Consider the following 27,123-nt stretch of genomic DNA (forward strand, 5'->3'; position numbering starts at 1 on the left):
GTGTGACACCACCACCTGGCCTCTATGTTTAGTCTAGTGGCTTGTTTTGTCTTCTGATCTTCAGGCAAATTTTATTAGGGTACACAATATATCGCCACAGTTGACCATGTTATATGAGGCAGACAAGCCATGCTCGTGTTCTCTTGGTTCAGCTTGCACCATGACACTTCACCAGCCTGCACACACGATCATGGGGAAAACTACCTAAACTAGACAGATGGGCTACGTGAATTCTCTTATCCATGCGTGCTCTTCTTCAGTGTCAACTCAAAGTCTGATCAGCCTTCTTCTCAGGAACTCTGTGCCTAAAATACTTAGTCAATTTGCAGTTGCATGGCTGAATTCATCATCTCTGTGTGGGATTTGAGCTGTTGCAGCCCCTTCAGAGTGGACAGTGTACTTTTGTGTTGTTCATTCTCTGGAATTCAAATTTAACCAGATGTTTTGCATTTTATCAGGAAAGATTTCCCATGATATAGTAAATTATCTTACACTGCTCACTAATTCTTCTCGATACATGCGCAGACTCATGTGAGTGTCAGTGCACATGCTAACAGGGAGCCTAGTTTCTAGGGTTATTCGCTTGCAAGTGTGCGGTCTAAGCTAAGTCATTCCAGTCTTAAATTTGTTGTGCTAACATTTAGACCTGGGATATTGCCTTTGGCCCTGTTGATGGGGTAGAATGTTATTAGGGTGTAATGGGAGCCCTTAGGAAGTATTAGGATTTGCATAATCACAGGAGACTAAAGGTATTAGTCCTTCCTGTCTCTTTCCAACTAATACTACCAGAGCAACTTGCTGTTCTGCTAAGAGACACTGCCCTTCTACCAGAAAAACCAATCATGGATTAAAATCTCCAAAATGGTTTGACAATCTTAATATTTTTGCTTTCTATTTTTTTTTTATCTCTGGTATTTTGTTACAGTAAGGGAAATCTGTCTAAAGCACTTATATGTACACACTAATAAAATCCATATTTTTCCCTTTGGAATAATACCATATTTCATTTGGTTTGTTGTTATTTGGAAACCTTAGACTACAGCCATATTTTCTGTGTATTAGTACTTAAAGATTTTAACTTGGGCGATCAGGATGTCCAGTGTTGTCAGCATGAGCAGTAGTGAACATTCTCAAAGCTTAGGAGAACACTGACAGATGAGGGACTCTGCTTGCTTTGGGATGTGTCACATTTTATTATGCCCTAGGAATCTTCATGGTATGTTTTTATACATGCTTTTGTCCCTTAGAATCCATATAGTTTGACTTTGCTGTAATTTTTTCCTGTTTAACATCTTTTTCCATCTTAATCCCAAAGATTAAATGTTTTATTTGAAACTAGTGTCTATTGTTGTTTCTAATTCTTCTTGCAATTGGTTAAAAATGACCAACCTTATTTTCAAATTTCTAAAATTAATCTGTTAAAATCTCCAAAGTTTAAAAAAAGATCGTGGGTTGGCATGATATACATATGAGATGAAACTTATATAAGATGCCAGTGATTTACAGTGGCCTGAAATATCATGTGATAACTGACAAAGACCTAAATAGAGATTTTTTTTGTAATAAACCTGGTATTATAAGTTTTGTCCCCAGTAGTAACAGCTAAAGAGAAAAAACTCTTTAAAAATCATGCCTTTTATGAGCTGTGTTGCTAAAAATAAGACCTAACACTACTTTTTTTAAATTTTTGTATTGGCCTTTAAGATGGACAATGCAAAAAAATCAGCATGCAAATTTTGGGTAAAGTTCACTAGAAATTTTAGTATCTATAAGAAAAATGTCATAACTATAGTCTAACAGGGTGAAAATTACAAGCAAATTAAGAAATATTCCTGTCAGAAGTTTTTTAAAGCTAATCTTAGAATGACTTGTAAGTGAAGTTCATGTAAAGAAAAGGACTTTTTTTTTTTTTTTTTGGTTTTTCGAGACAGGGTTTCTCTGTGTAGCTTTGCGCCTTTCCTGGAACTCGCTTTGGAGACCAGGCTGGCCTCGAACTCACAGAGATCCGCCTGGCTCTGCCTCCCAAGTGCTGGGATTAAAGGCGTGCGCCACCACCGCCCGGCAAGAAAAGGACTTTTTGAAACCCAAGGACAGAGCTAAAACTATCCATGTTTGGCCCATCAGAGTAGAAGTCACCTATGATGGTGAATTGTGACTCTTAACTTAATGGGATTTGGGATCATCTAGGAGACACTCCTGAGCTTGCCTGTGAATGTATTTCCTAAGAGATTTGACTGAGTAGAAAGACCCACCCTGAAAGTTGGAGGCACCATTCTATGGAATGGGCTCCTACACTAGCATTAAGAAAACAGTGGACCTAGCACCAGTCAACTCTCCCTGTTTCCTGACAATGGATGCAATACGACCAGCTTTCTGAGGTCCCTGTCACTGTGCCCTTCCTTATTAAAGGACAGTGTTCTTAAACTGTGAGCAAAAACAAACTTTCTCTTCTTTGACTTGCTTTTTGTCAGTCAGGTATAACTAATCCATCTGCTGGATCCAATGCCATCAGAGAAGGAAACCTAGCAACTGGCAGAGAGCTGGAGCTCTTGTTCATGTGTCCGTGTGATGCAAGTAAAACCAGTCAGCACTTGTTCTTTGCATGCCGACAACAGCAAAGATATCGCACTAAGATTTCTTTTCCTTGTCTCTATCACAAAATCCCGATTGGAAACAACTCAAGGAAGGAAAATTTTCTTTTGTTCTGTGATTTCAGAGAGACTTCAATCCACTATAGCAGAGAAGGCATGATGAAATGCCTCCATATGTGGGCCCCTCGTGGAAGCACAAAGCGAGCACAGGATGCCCCAGGCCACTGGTTTAACCTGCTCTGGTAGCCTATTTCTGGCAGGACCCTACTCCCATAAAGGCAGCTCAGGTTTCAGAATAGTACTGCAAGCTAGAAAAAGAGAATTACCAACATGAACTAAGGGGACATTTCAGTTTTGAACCATAACAAGTGCTTTAAATTTAATTTACTCTGATTGCTAGCAACTGAGAAAAAGATTGTCAACAGTGACAGCTGTATGAAAACTAGAACTTTGAGTGGTAGGCATGCTTATCATCCTGCCACCTGAACGGTGGGACAGGAAGACTACCAGTTTGAGACCAGCATGGGCTAACTACGAAATATTGCTTCAAAAATAAACAAGTGGGGCTGGGGAAGTGGCTCGGCTGTCAAAAGCATGACATTTCCCAGAGACCAGAACGCAGTGCCAGCATCCACATCAGCTCATAAAGACCTGGAACTTCAGCCCTGGAGGATCTGATGCCCTCTTTTGGCCTCTGCAGATATATGCACTCATGTGCACATATACATACATAGACACATGCATACACATAATTAAAAAATATATATAAAAATAAAAACTAAAAAGTGAAAAAGAAAGAAATAAAAATAGCAACAATAATAGTAAAATAAATAAAAAAGATTAGTGCATTGAATCCATTGCTATCATTAGTGTGTGTTTGCCTTGAAAAATTTGCTATGGTGCTCTTTGTATGTCCAGTGAGTTTTTCTTAATATGAAAATTTTGTGAAATAGACTGTTTCAAATGTCATCAATTTAAACTAATTTTAATAATTGTAAAGTGAACTTAGTCATTTTATGAATATGATATTGAAACGTGTGTATGAATTGTTTTTCTCTAGAAGGTAAACTGCAGGCTATTGTGATGGAAAGCAAAGCCCTGTCTACAGGCTGCTCTCACTGTCCTCATAAACATGGTTTAGTCGCAGAATTTTTATAGCTGACTATCCTTACCCACTGCTGCAATTGCAAAATTGAACTATTCTTCATTGTTTATGCCACCATAACTACAACGAAAGTGAAATTTTATAGTTTGAATGAAGAGAGTTGATCATAGGGACTGTATATTCTTTGTGGCTCTTAGTTCATTTGATATTTGATAGGAATTATAGGTTTCTTGATGAAAGAAAAATAACATTTGATGACTTTTTTTTTCCAAGACATTAAATAACAAGCTGAACATGCATTCTGAGGGGTTTTCAATCTGTCACATAAAACAGGCAACTTTGCCTCTCACCAAGAATATTAGCAATGAATTTTTTTTATCAACAGCAGCCCGAAAATATGACTCCATCAGCATATTGCTGGGCTTATGCACAATGCTTTTTTGGATATTTTCTTGTCAGAGTCCATAAATAAATGAAAACCAATTTCTCCTCTGAATCCACTAACATATTATTTATATACTAAACATAACAATCTGTTCTTAAAGTAACTGATTGAAGAAAAATCACAAACCCTTTGGCAATTACCAGAAAGGAGTTGAATAAAATTCATGTCCATGTGAATACTCTGGCAGGAATCGTTAGCAGCTTTTTTCACACCTGACTAAGCGTGGAAGCCAGCGAGATGCCCTTCAGTAGGTGAACAGAGAAGTTGAGGTCCATAGCTGCACAGTGCCTTCTAGTTGATGATCAGTTGAAAGGAAGAGACCTGCCAGTCAGGAACAGACCAAGTTCTCAAGCACTTCACCCAGCGGTCTGCCTCCCCAGTGCCTGGGAAGATACTTTAACACATTAATAATAAAGTAGTACTGATATGTTTTAGTCCACTTTCAGAAAAAGTTTAAAAAACATATTTAAGTCACTTAGACAACTGGAAAGCAAACCCTAGGTATTTATTAGAGAAGGAGATTTAGGAAACATTTTTCTTTAGAAAATTTGGCTGACTAACTCTAAATATCTGAAGGTGAATCCAAAGTCATTATTATTTTTAAATTTTATTTGTGATTGACCAAGTTGTTCCACTCACCTGAAATGGTGTTTGTGTGTGTGTGTGTGTGTGTGTGTGTGTGTGTGTGTGTGTGTGTGCGTATGTGTGTATGTATGGCTATTTCCTTATTTCAAAACCCAGATTCCATTGCTTTATTTCCCCAGATCCTGTTCATTGTGCTTCCATCGTTTCCACTTGCTGAATCCTGCATGTTGTGGTGGGATCATGGTTGTGAGGTGAATGGATGGGTTGTGAAAAGAGGGGCCTGTAAATATGTTAGACATAATTATAGACTTGCTGTATTTATTCTTTTATCTTCTCACTGTTCTATCTTGCAATGATACCAAACACATAAAAAGGCTCAGTAAGGAGTTGTTTAATGATGATGGACAAAATGTGTTCTTAGCGAGGAACATGCGAAGTTGCTTTGTTGCTGTGGTGAGTTAAAAAGTGAAAGACAGGCTTTTCATGCCCGTGTTTTTTCTCTATTCTGTCTGAGGGAAGGAACAACTCACAAAATGAAAGGCCCAGCCTTGTAACTTAGTCATCCTTTGCTCTGAGTTTAGAGTGTAATTGGTTTTAATACATTAAATATTTGCCACTTTGGTTCTTCCTTCCCAGGTAACCCTTGGCATGACTGCTTCTACTGACGGGACTCTTCGTCACACTGGCACACTTACAAACCAAGCCAGTGGCCGCCCTCCCCGTCGTTTTCCGAGGTGCTTTACCGCCCGCGCCACCCACTAAACAGTTACATTGAATCCTCCCTTAGATAAGTCTTGGGTTCCCAATTAAACAATAAAACGATGTAAGACAAGGTTATTCTTTAGACTTTGTATGGTCCCAGTACAATTTTTTTTTTTGCTTAATTTTATTGCATGTGTTGTAATTGTAAATGTTTATTTCTCATATTATAAGCTTGTTTTTTTTTTATTTTTATTTTGTGGCTTCTATCAAACTACCTTTTCTCTCATCCCTCATCTCTCCCTCCCTCCCTTCCTTCTTTCCCTTCTTAGAGTGAACAATTTATATTCATAATGCTTCCTTGTTGCATAGAACTTGCATTGAAATCCCACCAGTTTGTAAAAACAGGACTAATAAGAACTTGTCTTATATGGACAAACACTGTTCTCTGCTCAGTATTATATTGCTGATTCCACTACAGGACCTGAACACAGTAGATGTTTAAATGTGATTGTTTAAGGAATGAATGAGCTCAGATATGTGTGGTAACTGGATTACTTATGCTCTGTGTGGTATGGAAGGATTTGTAGTTCCAACTTCTGGTCTAAATGGGATGGTGGTTATTATTAAGACATTATTTAGAAGTTACTATCCACCTTTGTTGCTGAATGTATCATGTTATCTATACCTATTGTTATATAGTATAACACATATGTGCTTCTGAGTGTCAGTCTATAGGGTTGAGAGAAAAAACATGGAATAAGTCAGTGTCTGGAAACCCTGCCTTGAGAGCAGGCGGACTCACCTAGAGCTTCATGAATGTTCTCTCCAGAAGGCACACTCTCACTCTCTTCTTTTCACTTTATTTAGCCCCGTTTGGCATAGATTTTGAGTAAGACTAAAAAAAAAACTCATCTGGGGTTTTGTGACACATTTTTATGCATCAGCAATAATAATGTCAGCACCATTAGTTTTTGATCCACAGATTGTGATGTATACTCAGGATCATGTACAAAAGAGACAAACATATCAGTGGTGCACAGTCCTGCTCAGAAGTGCAAGTTTATAGTGTGCACGAGTCCCATGACATCATCTTTTCACCTTTTTTATCTTTGCCCTGAGTTTATTTATGGATGTATTAATATCCACATGCTGGGATTAATTTTTGAGAATGCAGGGGTACATTTATGAATGTACCAGATATGAATAATAATGTGGTGATGGAAAGATGCCCAGCAGTTAAGAGTGCTTATTGCTCCTGCACAGAGCTGGGGTTTGTTTCCTGGCACCCATGTTATGTGGTTCACAACCACCCATGACTCCAGATCTAGAGGATTTCCAACCATCTTCTGGCCTCCACAGGTGCCCCAACACACAAATGGCATATACTCATACACATGTCCATAAACAATTAAGTAATATTTTAAGAATGGACAGAGCTTCTGTAAAGAGGATCATTAGGAACAAATGTGGTCCTTAAACTAGAATTAGCACTGAAGTTCATGAAAGTCAGGAGCTCATGTTATAATTATTTAGGTAATTTTAGGAGGAGGGTGGGGTGAGGAAGAGTTTTGTCACAGTTGCACATGTATGACCTATTACCTAAGCCATGCTGAGGTAACTGAGGTACAATGGACAGTGGAACCTGAGTTTCCCCCTGGTATGTCTACAGTGACTTGAATCACCGTGAGCTTCCTTCGGATCTTTCAGGCTCTTCTCAGTATTGTCAGAATTGGAGGAAATCAAATTGTTCTCTCCATTTTTAAGAAGACAGCAATTCAGTCAATTATTTTTAAATGATATTCAGGGACTGGAGAGATGGATAAGCATTTAAGAGGACTTGCTTCTCCTTCAGAGGACCTGAGCTTAATCCCCAGCCACCCCCATTGGGCCATCTGAAACTGCAGCTCCAGGTTTGGCACCCTCTGCTTATCTCTGGGCCCCTGCATCTGTTCACGTGCACTCTTTCTTTCTCTCTCATCATGAACACAGCAACAATAATAATTAAAAATAAAGCTAATAAATACCCTCCACTAGAAAACAAGGATCTGAACCCTGAGAATCTGGAGCAACTGGTTTCCTTAGGGCGTAATAACAGGAGGTATGTAGGCTTTTAGAGAGACTGTGTCTACCACAGGATGGCTGGATCTTTCCCCAGCCCCCCTCCCAGACAGCCAGAGCTGAGCTTTGTAACCATTCAGTTGCCACTGTGGAGAGAGGAGAGACAGCACAAAATTTTAGAGTCTAAATTGTGAATTAATCCAGTACTTACTTATGTGACAATGAAAAGAACAGTCAGCTGCCCCGAAAACACTGAAATGTATGTACTTAGCAAGATGTCTTTCCCTGATGCTGCCCCTTGAATGTGGTCATGAGGAGGTGCAGGGGGGAGATGCAGGGGGGAGATGCAGCGGGGAGATGCAGGGGGGAGATGCAGCGGGGAGATGCAGGGGGGAGATGCAGCGGGGAGATGCAGCAGGGAGATGCAGGGGGGAGATGCAACGGGGAGATGCAGCAGGGAGATGCAGCGGGGAGATGCAGCGGGGAGATGCAGGGGCAAGATGCAGCGGGAAGATGCAGCGGAGAGATGCAGGGGGGAGATGCAGTGGGAAGATGCAGCAGGGAGATGCAGGGGGGAGATGCAGTGGGGAGATGCAGCGGGGAGATGCAGCGCTCTGTGAAGGTACGTGCACTGGCCGCGCAGTTTCACCACGCCACTGCTGATTCTGACTTCTCTCGGTTTCTGCACCTGTGTGTCCCAAAAGCATACCTCCTTGCACTTACTGTTAAGCTCCTTATCTGGTTACCTATCCTCTCCCCAAGCCCTGATTTTTTTTTTCAGTGACAGTGATGGTGGCCTAGATGTGAAGTACCTAAGCCTGAGTTATCTTAACTGTAATTCCTTAAGCACTCTGTCTCTCTGTCTCTCTCTGTCTCTCTCTCTCTCCCTGTCTCTCTCTCATAATTTACATTTTGCCCCATTTCTTGACTCTGCCCCCCTTCTTCTTTGCTAGAGAGCATTAGCACCCTGCCTGGACCTCCCCACCCTGGGAACATCACCATCAGGGCTTCTGTGACAGCTTTCCAAGTGTAAACCTACCTTCCTCTTTCTCCATGCTTGGAAATCCTCCTTCAGCAGCCCACTGCCGTAAGAATTCAGTCTAAATGATTTAAGGTGTGACAGCCAGTCTTCCAGCACCAATACATCAGATTAACTGGATTTGGATGTACTTGGATTGATATTTTCTCAAAACTCCCTTGAAGATTCCATCAAAGCCAAAGTTACTAAAAAACCGATCTAGAAAATCCATACTGATTTCTAAAAGTCAGTTCTGAAGCAAAAACACTAAGTTCAGCACTTCTCATATAAGTCTTGCTGTTCACAGAGACATATTCTTGAAGGAAACTACAGCAGTGCCTCTCTGTCCCCTAAAGGAAAACACTTGAAAATTCTCAAGCTAGAGTGATAGAGTCAAGCTAGAGTGATAGAGTCAGGTTTCTACCTGATCCTGAAATGCACTGCCTTTCCAGTCTTCTCTTTCAATACTCTCTCCTTCCACCCCCACAACCCAATCCCTCAAGTTCCCATTCCCACCTGCCCTCAGTCCACCCAGGAGATCTCTATTTCCCCTTTCTAGGGAGATCCACTCATCTCCTTTTGGTCCCTCCTTTTTATTTAGCCTCTCTGGGGCTGTGGAATGTAGCACAGTTATCTTTCACTTTATAGTTAATATCAACTTATGGGTGAGTACATGCCATGTTTGTCTTTCTCGGTCTGGATTGCCTTACTCAAAAATTTTTTTCTAGTTCCATTCATTTGCCTTCAAATTTCCTGTGTCCTTGTTTTTAACAGCTGAGTAATACTCCATTGTGTAAATGAACCACATTTTCTTCACCCATTCATCATGCAAGGGAATCTCCCAGGAATCTACAGGGATGACCCCAGCTAAGACTTGTAGCGATAGTGGATACACATCTCCTGTTACCTGACTGGTGCCTAGCTCAGTTGTCATCAGAGAGGTTTCATTCAGCAGCTGATGAAAACAGATACAGACCCACAACCAAACTTTAGGCAGAATTCTGGAAATCCTGCAGAAGAGGAGGAGAAAGAATTGTAGGAGCCAGAGGGGTCAAGGATGCCACAAGAAAACTCACAGGATCAACTAACCTGGACTCATAGGGGCTCACAGAGCCTGAACAGATGACCAGGGACGGAGCCTACATGAGACCGACCTGGGCACTCTGCATATATGCTACACTTGTGTAGCTTGATACTCTCATGGGACTCCTAACAGTGGAAACGGGCTGTCTCTGACCCTTTGACTGGCTTTTGGTACCCTACTCCTTGTACTGGGTCTCCTTGCTCAGCCTCAATACATGGGGAGGTGCTAAGTCTTACTGCAACTTGATATGCCATGTTTTGTTAATACTCATGGGAGACCTGTCCTTTACTAAACAGAAATGGGAGGAGGAATGGATTGGGGTTAGGAATAGAGGGGTGTCCAGGGAGGGACTGGGAGGAGGGGGGAACTGCAGCCATCAGGTAAAATAAGTAAATAAATAAAGTATAAAAAGTGATATAGTCACACTAAAAGTTAATGATATTAGTGATAACAGATAGCTCTGGAAATACTTTTAATGGCAGGCGAGTAGATCATAGAGCTAATAAGAGGAAGTCCAGTCAAGAGGTCTTTGCAATGAGCTCGGTGTGATGTGTATCATAGATTTACAGTGATATGTATAGCTTAGAGAAATAAGATGTAGTACTAGGATCCTGGAGCCCGGGCAAGGTGTAAGAGAAAGGAGAGGCAGACCAAGGTGACATGGCAGTGTAACAGCCATGCAGCAGAGAGGGACCAGTGGAGGACAGGCTTACTTCATGACAACCTCCAAACTTTGGGAAGTATAGAAATCATTCTGTCAAATAAATGTTCATATTAGCTAATAACTGGGAAGAAAGGGGGGTGGATATATCCCTTAGAATTACAGATGTCTTTAAAGCTGAAAAAATACAAATGCTAAATCTAAATAGACATTGTATATTTTGCAAAAAATTCTGCTTATGCAGCTAAATACTGCTAACAGTCTTTAGGGCAAAGATGTCTGTTAACTTATTAATATCATGTTTCACTTAATTATTTATATGGGAGAGAGCAGTGACTATGCTGGTTTTTTGATACAGAAAACCACAGACATTTCTTGTTCTTCATGACCATTTTGTAATTTTTTGAGAATATTTTTATTTTCTCCCTTCTCTTTCCTCCCTACAAATATTCTTGTATACCCCTCCTTACCTTCTTTCATTTGTTCTTCATTATTGTTGCGTAAATGCATGTATATTCCTAAATATAACCTCCAAGTCTCTATAATGTTACTTGAATGTATGTCTTCAGGGCTGGCCATTTGGTATTGGGTAACCAATCAGTGTGCTCTTCCCTTCAGAAGACTGTTTCTTCCTCTCTCAACATTCCTTAGTTGCCTATAGTTCTTTGTGCAGAGTTGAGGCCTCCTGGGCTTTTCTCATCCACTTTGGCATCTCCTCTTCCAGCTCATATTTGGGGGATCTTGTTGGTGTGATTGTATGGGTGTAGCTTATGACATTACTAAGAGACACAGTCTCACAGAAAACTCCCTGACCTTCTGGGTCTTACAATCACCACACACACACACACACACACACACACACACACACACCCTTTCCCAGTGTTCACTGAGTCTTAGGTGTGGGAACACTTTATAGACCTATCCACTGGTTTATAGACCTAAGTTTGTATTTTGATTGTTTGTGGTTTTCTGTAATGGTCCCTATCTGTTGCAAAGAGAAATTTCCTTGATGAGGGGTGAAGACTACATATCTGTGGGTATAAGGACACATATTTAGATTACTATTAGGGATTACGCTGGTTTCATAAAGTAGTGTTTGTAGATTCTCCTCCAATATCCATGACTTCAACAGCACTGAGTAATTATAGATAGATGCATCAGTTTCTCAGCTGTGATCGCTAAGAAAGCCCAGAACCTGCCACACTAAAGAAGGAATGAATGAGTACAGTTAGAACCTAGATTTTGATTTCTAAAGACCTCTCTCTAGAGTGGCCAGCAGTGAAGGGGTTCCCACTGGGAAAACCTGGGATCCTAGGGACTTTAAAAATGTGAGGACAGAGTGTTGCACTTACAAATGTCACGATATGAACCTATAGCGGGAAAGTTACTGCTTCAGGAGAAATTCATCCATTAAGTAAAAACGGGTTGATAGAATTAGAAAACCTCCATTTCTGAGCCATAATTACCATGAAAATAATTGGTTCTGGCAAGTGACATCAGTGAATTTTAAAGAAATGAGTATGAGTTTAAGTAAAAGAATAATCACTTTGTATCAAAATACCCTGTAGTAAGATATGCATTAATTACAAATGGTCTCTTAATAACTTTGAAAGGGAAAACATGGCAAAAGCTGACTGAACAAAATACTGAAAAATAGCATTATCAGCTAGTTATGAGTCTGAAAGACACTATGCCCTTCATCACTCTCAGTTGATTCCGTCTGGGCACTCTAGCAATGCCTCTGTGCTTTTCTTACCTGAAGTACACAAATGGAATCAGATCTTAACCAACCAGCACGCAAGCCCAAATTGTCAGTTGTTCTGTGAAATAATTTACTTGTACTCTTCAAGGATGTGTGATGAGAGAAAAACACAGAGGAAGCATCAGAGGAAAAGGTGTGTATGTGACTCAACAAATGAATGTGTGATCTTAGACTTTTGTAGACATAATTAGGACAGGGGAAGTTGTGGCATCTATATATTTCATATTACATCAATGTTAGTTTTCTGATCTAAATGATAGCACCATGTTCTATAAGACTGTTTTTGCTTTTAAAAAATAAACATTTAAATAGCAAGGGGTGGATAGGATGTCATGGGCATAGAGTATAGGTCCCTCCCCTTCATATACACACAGGAGTGTCATAGTTAGGGTCTCTATTACTGTGATTAAATATTGTGGCTAAAAGCAACTTGGGGAGGAAAGGGTTTATTTTGGGCTTATGGTTCCAGGGGGATAAGACTCCATCACTATCATGACAGAGAAACATGGCAACAGCCACCAGGTATGGTGGCAGGAGCAGCTGAGAGCTCACATCTCAATCTAAAACCAGGAAACAGAAAGATAACTTGAAATGGCATGAGTCTTTGTACTCAAAGCCCACCCCTACTAACATACTCCCTCCAACAAGGCCACACCTCCTAAGTCTCCCCAAAGAGCCACCAACTGGGATCAAGTCTCCAAATGCCTAGACTATGGGAGACATCTCATTCAATCCATCATAGAGAAAAAGAGATATCGGTAAAAACAAACAAAAGTATCAATAAATCACCTATGTTTGATCCTCAAAACTGTGGGAAGAACTGAGATCCATGACTGAGAATGGGAGAGAACTTGAAGACCCAAAACAGTCCTGATAGAACACAACCTTTTAAGCATCTAAGAAACTTTCAGATTTCAAGAAAGAGGAATATTAAAGAGTGTCAGATTTGAACATATGACCTCTGTCAGTACGTCTGGAATGGGTAAGTGGACAGACTGAAGTCAGAGTTTTATACAGTGATGATATTAGAGTTTTTTTTTTTTAACACTGCCTTCTAGTATGTACTTAATAATATGCTTGAAATACCCTCAGCATTCCTCTACATGAAATTTAAACTGTAATCAGTATTCATTACACATCTTTACACCATCACCTCTGAGTGTTAGGTCAAACCTGTTATGTATTATAAAAGGAATATTTCTCTTAGTTGGTCTAAAATCCTGTGTAGTAATATTTATGTCATCTCAATGAGTTATTGACTGGCTTCTCACTCTTAGGATTTTACATCAATGAGACGAAAGCCAACAGATTTCTGAAAGAACTTTGCCACTCGCTCTTATTTATTCACTGGAGTTTTGGAACATTTGTAGACTCTGCATAGCACTCTGACTGATCCAGTACACTTGGGATATTTCTCCCCGTGTTTTTCAGTTTGGTTTTACAGTTTTGTTACAGATCCTCAGAGGTAGGCGTTCTTGGTAATCCTGACAAGTCATGGCTGTGTTGCTGTCAGAGAACATACAAAGTTCTGGAAGGTGAATTACGTCTGGCATTGCCCTATAAAAGTCAGTCACCCACCTCCCCAAAAGCAGCCATTTGCTGTTATGTTTCAACAATAAACATGTTTTCAGCTTGATATATTGCCAGATTACAGGAGTCTGTTATATATGACAACGAGTTTTTCAAATAATTATTGAAATATTATAGATAACCAGGTGCTATTTTTATTATTAATTACAGTATTTGGAACAATCCAGGTATGTGTACCTCTATTTCTACTGGCTACTTTTCTTGTCTCTGTGACAAAAATATCTGACTGAAGAAACTTAAGGGTTTATTACGGTTCGTGGTTTGAGTGTACAACCTGTCTTGGTGAAGGCTTGGCGACAGGAGTATGAGGAAGCAGAGAAAGATAAGTGCTGTCCTGCCAGTCTTTCCTCCTCAGTCATCTATTCGGGAAGCACCCTCACAAACACACCCAGAGACACAACCCAGCCAACACTGGATCTGGTGAGTTGAGGGAGGAGATTAACTATCACACTGGCCTTCATTTATGAGCTAAAGTGATTTCTTGTCTCATTTCTCTATCACATAGTAAGTATATGCCAGGTCCATATATTTTAGCAAAATTTTGCTCTAGCAAATTTTTCAGGCCAAGTATCCAGAAAATTCAGCATTTTGTGTTTGAAACACCTGATGGCAAAGGCAGAACCAAGAATTGCACAGATGTTAAAATGGCCTTTTCAGGTCTATGAGATGGTTCAGAGTAAAGTTGCCTGCTGCCAAATGACGGCCTGGCTTTGATCCCAAGACTCAAGTAGTGAATAAACAGATTCCACAAGTCCTCCGACTTCCACATACATGCCATATCATGTGTACCCCAACACATGCATATATATATATACACATACACAATTAATTTTTGAAATGTAATTTTTTTTTTTTTTTTTGGTTTTTCGAGACAGGGTTTCTCTGTGTAGCTTTGCGCCTTTCCTGGGACTCACGTGGTAGCCCAGGCTGGCCTCGAACTCACAGAGATCCGCCTGGCTCTGCCTCCCGAGTGCTGGGATTAAAGGCGTGCGCCACCACCGCCCGGCGAAATGTAATTTTAAATGGCCCTTTGTAAAAGTTCTATTTTTGCATTCATTAGTCTATGGATTTGACTAATGGGTTGGAATGAGGCATTTTCTACTGTCAGTGAAGTTGTAGATGAATTCTTAAAAAAGCAATTACATTCTGTGAAGCTTTGTATGCTATTATTTTATATTTCTTTACAAATTACTCATATGCCAATTCAAGTAGACTTTTGTTTATAAGTAGTTAAAAATTTCACACTCCCAAATAAGAATTTTTGGGACAATGCTAGATGAAAATGATCACATTTTAATATATACACAAGTAAAATAGTAAAAAATTAAAAAAGATAAAACCTTTCCAGATCAAAATCTTTAGTAAGGTATGAAGTTAAAACAATGATTTCTTCTTTTATTTGGCTAAGTCAAAGAAGTACACATATAGGTTTAGGATAAAATTAGCTATCATTAATTGTGTCTTTTATTCAGTTTAGGTTCTATTTATTTGAAGCATGAACAATTACACATTGCCTCAACTTGGAGCAAAAAAATCACGACGTAAAGGGAGGCAGCACTAGTGTGAACGCAGGCTGTGTCGGGTCATGGCTCCCTGGACAGCGGCTCGCCCGTGCTCGCGGTTTATTCCTCCCTGTCATTTTCTGTCTCTTTTCTTCCGTATTCTGAGTTCCCCTTTAATTTAAAATGGTTCCTTAAAAATTAAATACCAGTTGTGATGTGACTGTCACATCCAAGTCACAGACTGACGGACCATCTTCACTGCGTCTGGATCCCTGCTTCCGTGGACGTTCATGGATGTGCATCTCTACCTTATAGGAACAATGGCTATGTAGCTGCCCACATGTGCTCAGGTACAGGCACATCTGTCTAAAGAATCAGAAGTATTGCCCACAGAGCCATTCATTAGCATTTCAGTTGGATCGCACTGTGAACCCAGCGAATGTGTTTACTAAGTGGCAGTTGAAGGTATGACCTCAAACACAGTCTTAGGTGACCTCTCTAAAGTAGGGAGGGAAAGTTTATAAAGGTGCCACTCACTGTTCCATCATATGTGCAAAATCAAGTGTACAAGGAATATTTGGGATGCTGTGGATGTCATTTTTATTATGTCATTGTGTTCATGTGGAAGATTAAAATCAATGCTTATGTGGATGGCTTCAGTAGGTTCACAGTGAAGACCAGGAATCACTTCCATCGGGTTGCTGTTTTCTTACTGGTCGCTGCCTTCTGTGAACCCTCTATCCTCCTTTTTTGTTTTGAGTTATAGTGGAATCTGGTGCGACTAAATTTAGTGATTTGGAAAAGAATGCATTTAATTATTAAAAAAAAAAAAGGCAGTCTGTGATCCAGCGCTATTCCCAGTCCCACTGTGTGCACATAACACAGGGTTTGGTTCTCTTCCTCCTACTTATAAGAAGAAATTCAGTCTTATTCTCCCCATTCATCTGTCTGTCTCTGTCTTTCACACACACACACACACACACACACACACACACACACACACAGGCATGCATGGTCATGGACCTACACGGACAATAGCATCATAGAAAGGAAGACGGTGAATCATTAAGGGACTCACGGGTTTCTATTTTGTCTTCATGTAGGAGTGATGATGTTATGTTCCTGGAATATGTGTATTTGTAGAAAGTCCTTGACCCTGTACCTGAGAGCAAACTGCCTTCTCTATGCCCCAGTGTGCATACATTGTGCCCCACTGAAGCAGCATAATTGATGCATGTCAGTTAGCACTTTCCAAAACTTGGAATAATTGCCTCAGTTAGCTGAGTCTCAGGAGAATTACTTAAAAGTATGCAAATTATCTCAAAATATGCATGTTCCAAATGAAAAGGTTTTTCCATTAACGCTCAGATGAAGCAGGTAGCCTGAAAGGTCCCTATGGAAGACAAAATGAACAGTAATGGCAGACTCCATGTTTTTATCTCTAAATAAGGCTGTGGATCTGATCATAAAGGTTATTAGCATATCTATTGTGGGTTAAAGTGATTAGTCTGATTAAAGATTGTTTGTTTTCTGCTTTCACAAAAACTTCCCAGCTCTACTTGTCACCAGGAAGTAGTTCTGGAAAAGTCCTCTGTCTTGTCTTTCTGGCTGTTCACAGAGGAGGAGTGTGTACATGGTGCAGTAATCTGCTCTCTTGGAATGTCATTGCCCATTTGGCTAATACTGCAATAAATGGAGGATGTGAGTGAGCAGATCTGAATATTTAATTAATGTAAGTTACCACTTCTGAGAAATACTAGGGTAGTGAGCTGTCATCCAGGTGTTCTTGCAGTCCAACAAAAGAAATTATTTAATTCCAAATTTGCATGGGCCACTTTATAAGTGATTGATAACTTTGCTTAAGTGGACTGTGGTGCTACTCTGGTCTAAAGGTGAGTAAAGCATGGTCGAGGAATGAGGAAGCCATGGGGTCTGAGTGTCGACAGCCTATGTATAAGTTCTAAGTGGGCTTCTAGGTTGCTGATATGGGTAAAACCCAAACCCAGAACCAAGTACCTTAGGACACAGATTGTGATTCTTAGCAAAGTAGACCTGTGCAGCTTTTTCAATCTCTTCAACCACGTGTTTCTGACACAGACTCATATTAGCTTGACTTTTGGAGTGATATAATGTTGTCATGTTTGTTTATCATCTGCAAGCATGAAATTAAGATATAGTGTATTGTCCTTCATATGCCATGTCATCCTGAAGTCTCTCCAAGGGCTGTCACCCATGTAGGCCAACTAGTTACAGAAACTAAATCTTCCACATAGTGATATGCTAGCTGATCTTCAAAAGGATTTCTTACCAAAGCTAACTTGTATTTAGAACTTTGCAAAGGTATGGCTCTTTGCTGTGGGCTAGGCAAATACAGGTGTGTATGACAGAATATTGATCTCATATTAGGACAAGAGGCAGATGAATGCAGTGCACTGTCCAGGAACAGGGTAACATTCTGACAAGGCACAAGTAGGAGCACCAAGTGAGTCAAAGCTGTAGAACAGCAGAGCTTCTGGGAAGGAGGGATGCCAGCGGTCTTGAAGGATTAGTAAAGTTTGTAGACACATGGAGCTCCAAAGGAGGAGGAGGTGGGAGAGAATGAACAGTGCGTGAGCAATGTGTCTCTAAGCAGAAGTTTCTACAGCCAACTGTGGAAGGACAATATGCTGAATAACTGAACTTAATTGACTGATCTTAAAAGAACACATCATCAGTCTAGAGCTAAAAGATTGACCTGGGAGACGAGGGCGCACACACACACACACACACACACACACACACACACACACACACACAGATGCTTTGTGCTTTTCCTGTTAAATGGTGAATGATAACTGCCCACAACACAGATGCTTGGGACTATGCTAAAGAGACTGTTGATATGTAGAAGAAAAATGTGCATTTCAGATATATAAATATAAATTTTGTAAGTGTTAGGATATATATTTCCCCTGAAATGCCAGACATCTTGAAGGACATATCTGTGCAAATGGATTATCGACAAGGTCCTATGGTTGGATCCCCCACACTTTACACAGGAAAATGAAGCTTCAGAAGGCCAACTACCATTTTATATTTTATAGCTACACGGAAGCTGCTCCAAATCCTCCTTTTGGATGATTTCTTTACAGACATATTAAGGTGTAACTTATACATAACACAATGCACCATCTTGAGATGTATAGTCAGGTCTTGATTAATTGGAGAAAGGCGATTGTGTAGCTCTAAGCACAGCAAAGACACAGGGTGTCTTTTCACCTGAATACTTCCTGGGTTCCTGTGTAGTGGAACCCTACCCCTGGGCTCTGACAGTCATTTTGCTTTGATTATTTGTGAACAAGGTGTTTGTAATGTTGGTTTCCTTTGGAAACTCTTGGGGAGAATCTGTGTCATGCCTTACAAGCTCCCCACAGTCTTGGCTTGTGGCAACTTTCCATGTTTATGTCCATCTTCCTATGGCATTCTTTCCTCTGTGGCCCAAGTCACCTTCTCCTTTCTCTTTACAGATACTAATCTGGGCCCACCTTAAATTCAGGGTTATCTGTTTCCAAGATTTTTAATTTAAGTATATCTACAAAGTCTGTGTTTGCATAAAAACACAGAAGCATCAGCAATTAAGACTTGGCTATTTGTGTGAGGAAGGAAGACACTCTCCAATCACTAACAATGTTTAGAGAACGGGAAACTGAAAATAAAGACATTGGCCCCTTCTTAAATGTCCTGCCTGCTTCAGTAAAGGAGGAGAAATGACTTGGATGTGTGATATATTTGTTTCTGAACTTGATCTGACTCTCTCTCTCTCTCTCTCTCTCTCTCTCTCTCTCTCTCTCTCCCCACCCCTGTATTTGAAATATCTTAAAGTTTGACAGGTTTTATACAAGTGAGAGCAGCTATAGGTTCTGTTGTTAGGATTTCTAGCAATTAAGTCATATTATGGATTAAAATTTTAACTCTCAGTTTGGGGTTAATATTCTGGCTCTGCTGGTTGATAAATTATTCTAAAGGAAGGAATATTTAAATGAAAAATAAGAGAATTCAGGCAGTTTTGCATTTATTTGTGTGTATGCATGTATGTGCTTGTACATGCCTGTTTGTGTGTGTGCATGTATTTACATGTATGTGTATGTTTGTATATGTGTTCATGTATCTACATGTTTGTTTATTTGTGTGTGTGTGTTTAAGCCCTATTTGAAGGAAGCACATTCAATGAATAGTGAAGAACACGCAAACACCATTGCTATGGCAGTGACTCCATTATGCTGTTCTTTTGATTGTGATTCCCTACAGTGTGATGCGTCCCTGGAGTAGGCATCTACAAGAGAGGCAACCTGGAGAAGAGCACATGAGTATCTGTTATCCATACTGCTACAAGTCCTAGGGAAAGTTTTCTAAGTGAAAATGCTTTAAATTGACCTCAGATTTGAAGAATAGTATAGTATTACATACACATGTCACATTTCTCGTTGCTCCTTTTTGCTTGTTTGTTTTTGCCTACCATTACGTTCGTGATACTGTGCAGATCCAGCTAATGCTGGATCCAGATGATGCTTCAGCTGCATCATCGCTTCAGTCTTTCTCTTTGTTTCTTTATTGCAGCTGAGTCCAGGTTATCATTAGTCCCATAAAGAAATCAAAGCACAGGAACTTAGGAACATGTTTGCTCATTTTCCCATCCCATAATTATTCACCAGTCCAGACACTATTCTATCAGGCATACAGCAGTGAACAAGGCTGAGCTAGCAACAAACTGGGCCAGAATTCAAGCTCTGTCTCGAGACTCTGCACTCTCCGTTCCTTCCAATACAGTCTGCTGATGCTCACCCTGTTTGTCAGACTGTCGGCTACTTGTCAATGAGTCATTTGAAGTGAGCTTGTGTTGTGTGGCACAGAGGAAAAGCATACCCTAGTCTCTGTCAGGAGATTGGGTTTGTTTTCTGTTTTTATCTTTCTTTTTTGTTTTCTTCTTCTTCTTCTTCTTCTTCTTCTTCTTCTTCTTCTTCTTCTTCTTCTTCTTCTTCTTCTTCTTCTTCTTCTTTTCTCCTTCTTCTTTTCTCCTTCTCCTTCTCTTCTTCTTCCTCCTCCTCCTTCTCCATCTCCTTCTCCTTCTTTCTCCTTCTCCTCCTCCTCCTCCTCCTTCTCTTCTTTTTAGGTTCCAGTGATTGAATTCAGGGACTCACTTAGCACTCTATCCTGGGCTGCATTCCTCAACCCTAGGAACTTGTATTTCAACACTCGTGACCCTAGTAAAATCCACCTAAGGAAGAGGTCCTCCACGTACTGGAAAATGAATAAACATTTATATGCCACATGCCATTGACTGAAATATTTTAAAATGATAAACGCTGTTGTCTTGGTTTAAAGGGAACAAATTGGATTTAGAAACAATGAGGTAGCCCCTGTCTACAGTCTCAGAGACACTGATCCTTGTTTTGTCTAAGGCTGGCTCCCCACCTCTTGTTGGTTCTGTTACCCCAGCTATCCTGCCCCAAGATTCTTACTTTGTCCTTATCCCAGTCCCTAGGTCTTTGTTTGTACTACTTATTTAGAGACTTCTTTTTGACATTTCAATTTGCACAAGTATCTGCTGTCTGTCAAGCATCACCCTCTACCCCTCTGGTCCCCTGAAGTCAGTGCTGTACCTCTCTTCCTCTGAGACAACACAATTTGAAAGCATCCTCTGCATGCTGGCATACCTTTCTCCTCATATGCTAATTCCCCACCACTTTCATCTTATTATCTCTTTCCGCTGTCTGTTTTCAAAAGAATTTCCCAACCTGGTGCTGGAAATGACAATACTCTGCTCCATGTTGATTTTATTTCTAATCCAACTGAATGTTTCTCTATCCCCACACATTTCTAATGTTTGTTTTTATTACCTGTTAAAGTGTTTAGACAATTTATTTGTTGTCATTGCTTCCTTTCTTAATGATAGTGGCATGTCAACTGGTGAAAATAAGATTGTTTCCTCACTGAGCAGCAATGGGCAAGGTTCCATAGTCTCCAGAACAGTAGTAGTCTCCAGGTCAGTAGTACAGTGTAGCTGAGAGCATCAGCAGCTGAGCGGTGAGGGTCATCACGTGACACAGCTGCTCTCATCTTCCCAGCTTCCAAGCTTTGCTTCCTCCGCACACAGCGCTTCCCAGCAGTCCAAATCAGTTGTGAACTGAGGATGTGCTGTGTTTGCCTTTGCAGCTCTTGGGGACAGACCATAGTGTTGCTGGAATCCTGCTTGCTGTAAAGTGTCGGCAGCAAGTTTCTCTTTTAAAATAAAATGCCATACCTCTTTTGCCTTTTCTGTAGTTCGTGACATCTGTCCCTTCAAAATGCCCCTGTTTTGCTAAATTATAAATCTCTTCCATTACGTGACAAAGTAGCATCATAATCAAAACTGTCCTGAAGTTTGGAAGCCTCAGGAGCTTGGGGAATTGTTCCATCCATTTTATAGACTCATGAAATTTTAGAACAAGCATGTGCTGTTTTGTGGCTCAGCGTTACATTTGATTAGATCTCTCTAGACTATGTATGTGTTTATGCATTTCTGCTCTGCTGAATGTGTGTGCTTTTTTGCTCTGTGCTCTCTGTAATGGATATAATGAACAGTTTTCCAAACTATTTGAGGGCTGGAGGGATGGCTTAGCATTTAAGAGTACATACTGCTCTTGCATAGGACTTGATTCAGTCACTAGCACGCATGTATAGGGCAGCTTACATGCATCTGTGACTCCAGCTCCAGATCTGACAACCTCTTCTCGCCTGCCTCTGTCAGCTCCTGCTTTCAAGTGTGGAATGCCCTCTCTCCACACACCTACACACATAATTAAAAAATAAGTACTTAGAAAACTATTTACAATGATTGGGTTTTCACCCCAGGAATCACCTTCTTATTGCTAAAGATTTTCACTTAGAGTCCTGCTCACCTATCTATTATTTCACTGTCTTTTCATCTACCTACATCTGTAACTCTCCTGTCTGTGATGTTAGAAGCTCTCGCTTAGAGCAATTCCCAGGGCAGAACTACCTTTGAAAATCCATTTTGTTGCTGATCTTTATTTTACATATCCTTAATGAAGGTGTCAACTAGAAAGGTCACTAACAGCCATGGCTGCTGCACCCTACTGATCACTTGAATGGAACTTGATACATTGCCTTTGATAATCGCCCTGCACCTGTCAACTCATTCTCAGTTCATGTTGGAAGCCTTATGGTCAATCTAGTTAAAATTAATTTTTTCTCGTTTTAAAGTGGTGAGATGACCTCTGCCACACTGCTGACACCTGAGACCCGACCCCTCTCTGCTCCTGTTGGTGTGATTGCTGCCAGCACCTAGGTTTGACTATTACGATCACTAATGACAACAGTTTCCATTATAATTCGGGGCTGCTTTTTTTTCCCACTTCTGGATCACCCTCTGCTGATTTTCTTTTCTTGACTATCATCTACAGAGAATCTCACTGCTCATTATTACCTCTAAGACCTGAAGGATTAACAGGGGCAAAGTCAACTTCTGCTCATTTTGTCTGGATAGCAACCTGTTTTCAGTGTAAAATGTGTAAGAGAAGATGGAAGATTGAGAGTGGTGAACTAGTAAGTACAAGGTTTCTTCATCACCAGAAACTGGTCTCCTGTGACACAGACCCTCAGGATATAGTCGTTAGACTTGGGAGACGTTTGTCATGATCATCTGCCTCTGTCCATCTCAATGAGAATGGATACTGTTGGAGATTCAGAAGGCATAATTATTTATTCTGCAGATTCTCTCACACACTCATGAACATTGACACGTCAGAACCTACAGAACCAAACCCCAGTGTCCCTGAGACAGCCCAAAGCTTCCTCTACCTTCCTCTGTCTCTCACAGAGTCAGTCTGTGACCATCTCATTTTATGTGATGAGCAAACTGAATTATAGAGAGGTTTGCTGCATTGAATAAAGACATGTGGCTAGGAAGTGACAAAATCCACATCAGAACCAGTCTAACGCCCCATCAGTGAAGTTGGTTTCCTTTGTATCTTAAGGTAGAATTTGTCCAAGAATTGGTCTGAAATCCAGTTACCTTCCTGACTTGTCTAAAGGACATTTCGTACCTTCTCCTGGCTCTCTCACTCAGCCCTCCCTTCTCTCTATCCCATGCTTCCTTCACTAAAGAGCTGAGGGAGGGAGTAGTCTCCTTCATGTCAGCTGGCCTGCCTTTGCACCACAGAGTCGCACTCAATCCCAGCTCTTCCCTCAGGAATGAGGACTGTGTGCTGCTAGAATTCTCTTCCTTGCCTCCTTCAGTTCCTCCCATGTGATTATTGCCATTAACTTGGAGCCATACTGGACTACCATCAATAGCCAAAGAAAGGTTCTCACACCTTCCTCCATTGCAGCATTTCTGCCTCCGTAGAGCTCATTCCTGAAAGTTGGTGCTGCTCTCCATGTCTGTCCTATATCTCACCAGCTTCTCAACCCTTTCACACCAGGAGATTCTTCACCCACCACCCCTGCAAAGCCACTCCCAGAGTGGGCAACAGCTTCCCTTTGGCTTCTGTGCTGAGCCCCATCCTTCCCTCCTTTCTGAGTCAACATAGGGAGTGCTCACAACGTCTGCACCGTTCTCTTTGAAATGTCCCCATTTGGTGTCTTGGTCATTTTTAACCTCACCACTTACTTCTCCTTCAGCTCTACTTTGTCCTCTGAACAACCAGAGGCTCTGGATTTCCAAAGGCCCCGTCTACAGACTTCTTACTTTTGACAAAGCAGCCAGTAAAAGTACTTTAAAAAACAGAGTGACCCTATTTTCTTAAAATCCACGTAACTTCACAGGACAATTAGAAGGAAGGAAAGACTACTTTTGTTTTATAAGTGTAAACTTTACATGGTCCATTCAGTCCTTTCTAGATTATTCCCTCTGCCCACACTCCTGTCTCCTCTGCTGCCGCTCCAGCTCCCTCCTGCTGTGATGTTCTTGGCCTGACTTCTGGATTCCTCCCTGTCAGCACCCAGGTTTTCCTCAGTTATCTCTTCCTCAGGGAGCTGATTCCTGACTCTTGTCTAAGCTAATATTCTCTCTTCCATTGTCTTCTATTCCACTGCAGTCCTTACTGTTATCTAGTGTGTGTAGATTTACCCGGTACCTGTTCTTTTGAATTTAAAAACTTTCACTAAGAGATAACATAATAGAATGAGCAACAGGCTCTGGATGCCTGGTTCTTGAATATCACCACTTAGTTTGGTGACCTGTGTTCATGGACATGCCAGTCCAGTGCTTCATTCTTCAGTGCCCCAATCTTTAAAATAAAGATATTACTTATCACTTAGCTTGCTATAGATTTAAATACATTAAATAGTTTAATACATGATTCACTTGGTAAGCACTAAGATTTTTATCTTTATTTGAAGCTTTTGTTTGAAAATAAGTTTCAATAGAAGATTACAGTAGCTTTCTTGAGCACTATCATTTTATAGTATGCATAATGTTGCTCTCAGTATCTAGCCGTGAGGTCATCAGGTGAGTGATGGAGAAGATTTATGTCTTGAGGTACTCTTACGCTGTGTACAGCCTGCAAACAGTTAATTGAGTCTGTCTGTAATGAGAAGTGGCTTAGAACACTTGTGAAGTACAGCAGCTGCCTTATCAGCATGCTTCCCATAACCTTCCAATCAGTTAAGGGTGTGCTCAGACCTTCTCCTAGGTGGGCACCATGGAGAGGACAATGGGCCACAGACTGTATGCAGTAAACTAGGAAACTGCACAGTAATAAGCTCAGAGGACTGGCTTTGTCATTCATGGAAAGAGACAGCTGAAAAGGTGAGTTTATGACAGGCTTACATTGTGATCCTAATACTCAGCTTTATCTATTTGCTTCTAGAACCTTTTAAATATTCTTGGGAAATTTAAACTGTCTTAATGTTTTCTATTTGGAGTTGAATTTTAATTGCTACCTACTTAAATTGATCTGGGTCAATGAATTAACCTTAAACTGAACACAGTGAGCTAAGGACGGAGAACTTCAGAGCATCAGGGAAAACTGCTGAAGTATAACCAAATATTCAGAGAATGATCCCATAAGAGGAGTCCTCACCGGTAGTTCTTAATGAGATTTTACATATGCAGCCAAGGAATGGTCCTCTTCAAGTGTATATGAGTGTTCATTTGCATTTTGATGGACAAGCAACAATGGTGACTTCTCCCTTCCTGTCAGAGCTACAGCAGATCTTCCTTAGATACACGTTGTAATCATTTGGCCAACCTTGAAAGAATATGCTACAGTTATTCTGATCTGTCACATTGGCCCATTCTCCACCAAAGGACACTGATTCCCAATCAATTGTCAGAGCTTGCTCTCAGACATCAATCTGTGCCTTTTGTTGGTGGCCAAATCTTCAGAATTTTAGAAAACGATCAAGAGCTTCACTGCAGTAGAAATTTAAACTTCCCAGCGTGGACCAGTAGCCCTTTTTCATAACTAAAATATGCCTGGAAATTTTCCATGGGAGAAAAATTATAAAGGATACTATCACATTTTTATTGTCATTTTTTTTTATTAAAGTGATTCAGTGAGACCAGATAGATGGTAGGGGTAATATTTGTGTTTTTCATGAAATACAAATTGGAATCTTGCTAGAAATCAAGCCCTGTTTTTATTTCCTGTGCCAATGAAGGCATTTCCAAAGCAGTGCTGTGGGAGTGGTGGTGTAGTGAGACTTTGACAGCACCGGCCTTGCCATATGGGGACATAAACTCCTATAACTGTGGAATACCAGTGGGATCATTTCCTGTCAATTTCTGTCCTGAAGCTCAGGTGATGGCATTTGGCAGTGTATGAACAGAGACCATTCCATTTCTGTTTCACCCTAACTGCCCATCTGTTGCTTGAACTTTATGTGATTATTTCTGATAGGAGCCTATACCATTGGCTCCCTCAAATTCTTCTAAAAATGATTTCATGTCATCTAATTTTAAACTCTAGATGAGCTACGCTAGGAGCAAATTTTGAAAGTGTGGCTTTCAAAGAAGGTAGCAAACACATTTTGGGTAAATTTATGGTGTTCAGTTGACGATCAATTTATTTGAGTACTGACTTTCAATGCTGTGGAACTAAACTCTCTGTGCTTCTGGTCGAAAGAAGAAGCATGCTCTGAAATTGTACTTTCTCCACATTGCTTAGCATACTGAAAGAAATAAGCTGGCCTGCTTTCCCTCTGCTTCCATGGCAACATGCTACTCTGGTCACAACAGCTTTTCAGAACCTGCACTCTTCATAGCAGACCACAGAACCATGGACTCTCTGCTTTTTACTGCACTCTTCACTCAGCCCGTCATCCAGGCAGTCTGTAATGTGCATGACAACGTCTGTCGGTAGGATTACCTCTCTGTCTAAATCCTGTGCAGTTCTTTGTCTCCCACTGTGTTCATTCCTACCTGGTCTTTTCATCCAACCCTCCACAGCCTCGTGGGAATTGAATGTAAGTATGAAGGTGCCATAACTATTTATGCTACTTTGGAAATTTCTGCTCTTAAAAAAAATATTCCCTTCAAACCCCAAATCTGAAATATTTGAGACCAGTTCACTCTATCCATATCAATGGTAGAGGAAAAAATGGTGTAATTTGATTGATGGTTCTCTAGCTTGACTTGAGCTTGTGAGTCATTTAAATGTTTCTGTTTTTGGTGTCTCATGCCTCTATTTTCTCATGTCCCTTTCTACTCATTCTAGGTCTCAGTTGTATACATTCAAGGATTTTGAAGATTTAGCTCTAGTATAAATTTGATTGAAACTGTTTCAGAGTACTTCCACTAAATTATCTTTATACTTCTTTAATAATAATGTTTTCATAGAATTTTGAAATGATTAATTTTCTCCATCCCAGAAATATTTGATAGATTGTTTCATCAGATTGTTCTTTCTATCCAAATGAATTAGTGTATCTTCCTATTAACCTTAGGGTGCTAAGACTAGCATGAAACCTTTATCACCAGACCATTACAGGTTTTTCTTTTCCAGAGGTCTCAGCATGCCTGCAAGCATACTTTTTAA

At 40.5% G+C, this 27,123-nt stretch overlaps 1 protein-coding gene across 4 annotated transcripts in view; it reads left to right on the top strand.

The window, feature by feature from the left end:
• The window catches only part of Pdgfd (platelet derived growth factor D), a 219,810-nt gene that overhangs the window by 62,980 nt on the left and 129,707 nt on the right, over positions 1–27,123 (top strand). The window contains exon 1 of one of the 4 annotated variants that reach the window (XM_052751620.1): positions 26,329–26,444. The exons of 2 other annotated variants lie outside the window; for them this stretch is intronic. In XM_052751620.1, the coding sequence (XP_052607580.1) occupies positions 26,423–26,444 (22 nt within the window). In that variant the 5' untranslated portion in view covers positions 26,329–26,422. Of the gene's footprint in view, positions 1–26,328; positions 26,445–27,123 lie in introns of those variants that run through there. One more of the 4 variants, XM_052751628.1, reaches the window with a different exon arrangement.

This window comes from Peromyscus californicus, unplaced genomic scaffold (genome assembly GCF_007827085.1).
Source record: "Peromyscus californicus insignis strain IS unplaced genomic scaffold, ASM782708v3 Scaffold_11__1_contigs__length_118956290, whole genome shotgun sequence".
Lineage (NCBI taxonomy): Eukaryota > Metazoa > Chordata > Mammalia > Rodentia > Cricetidae > Peromyscus > Peromyscus californicus.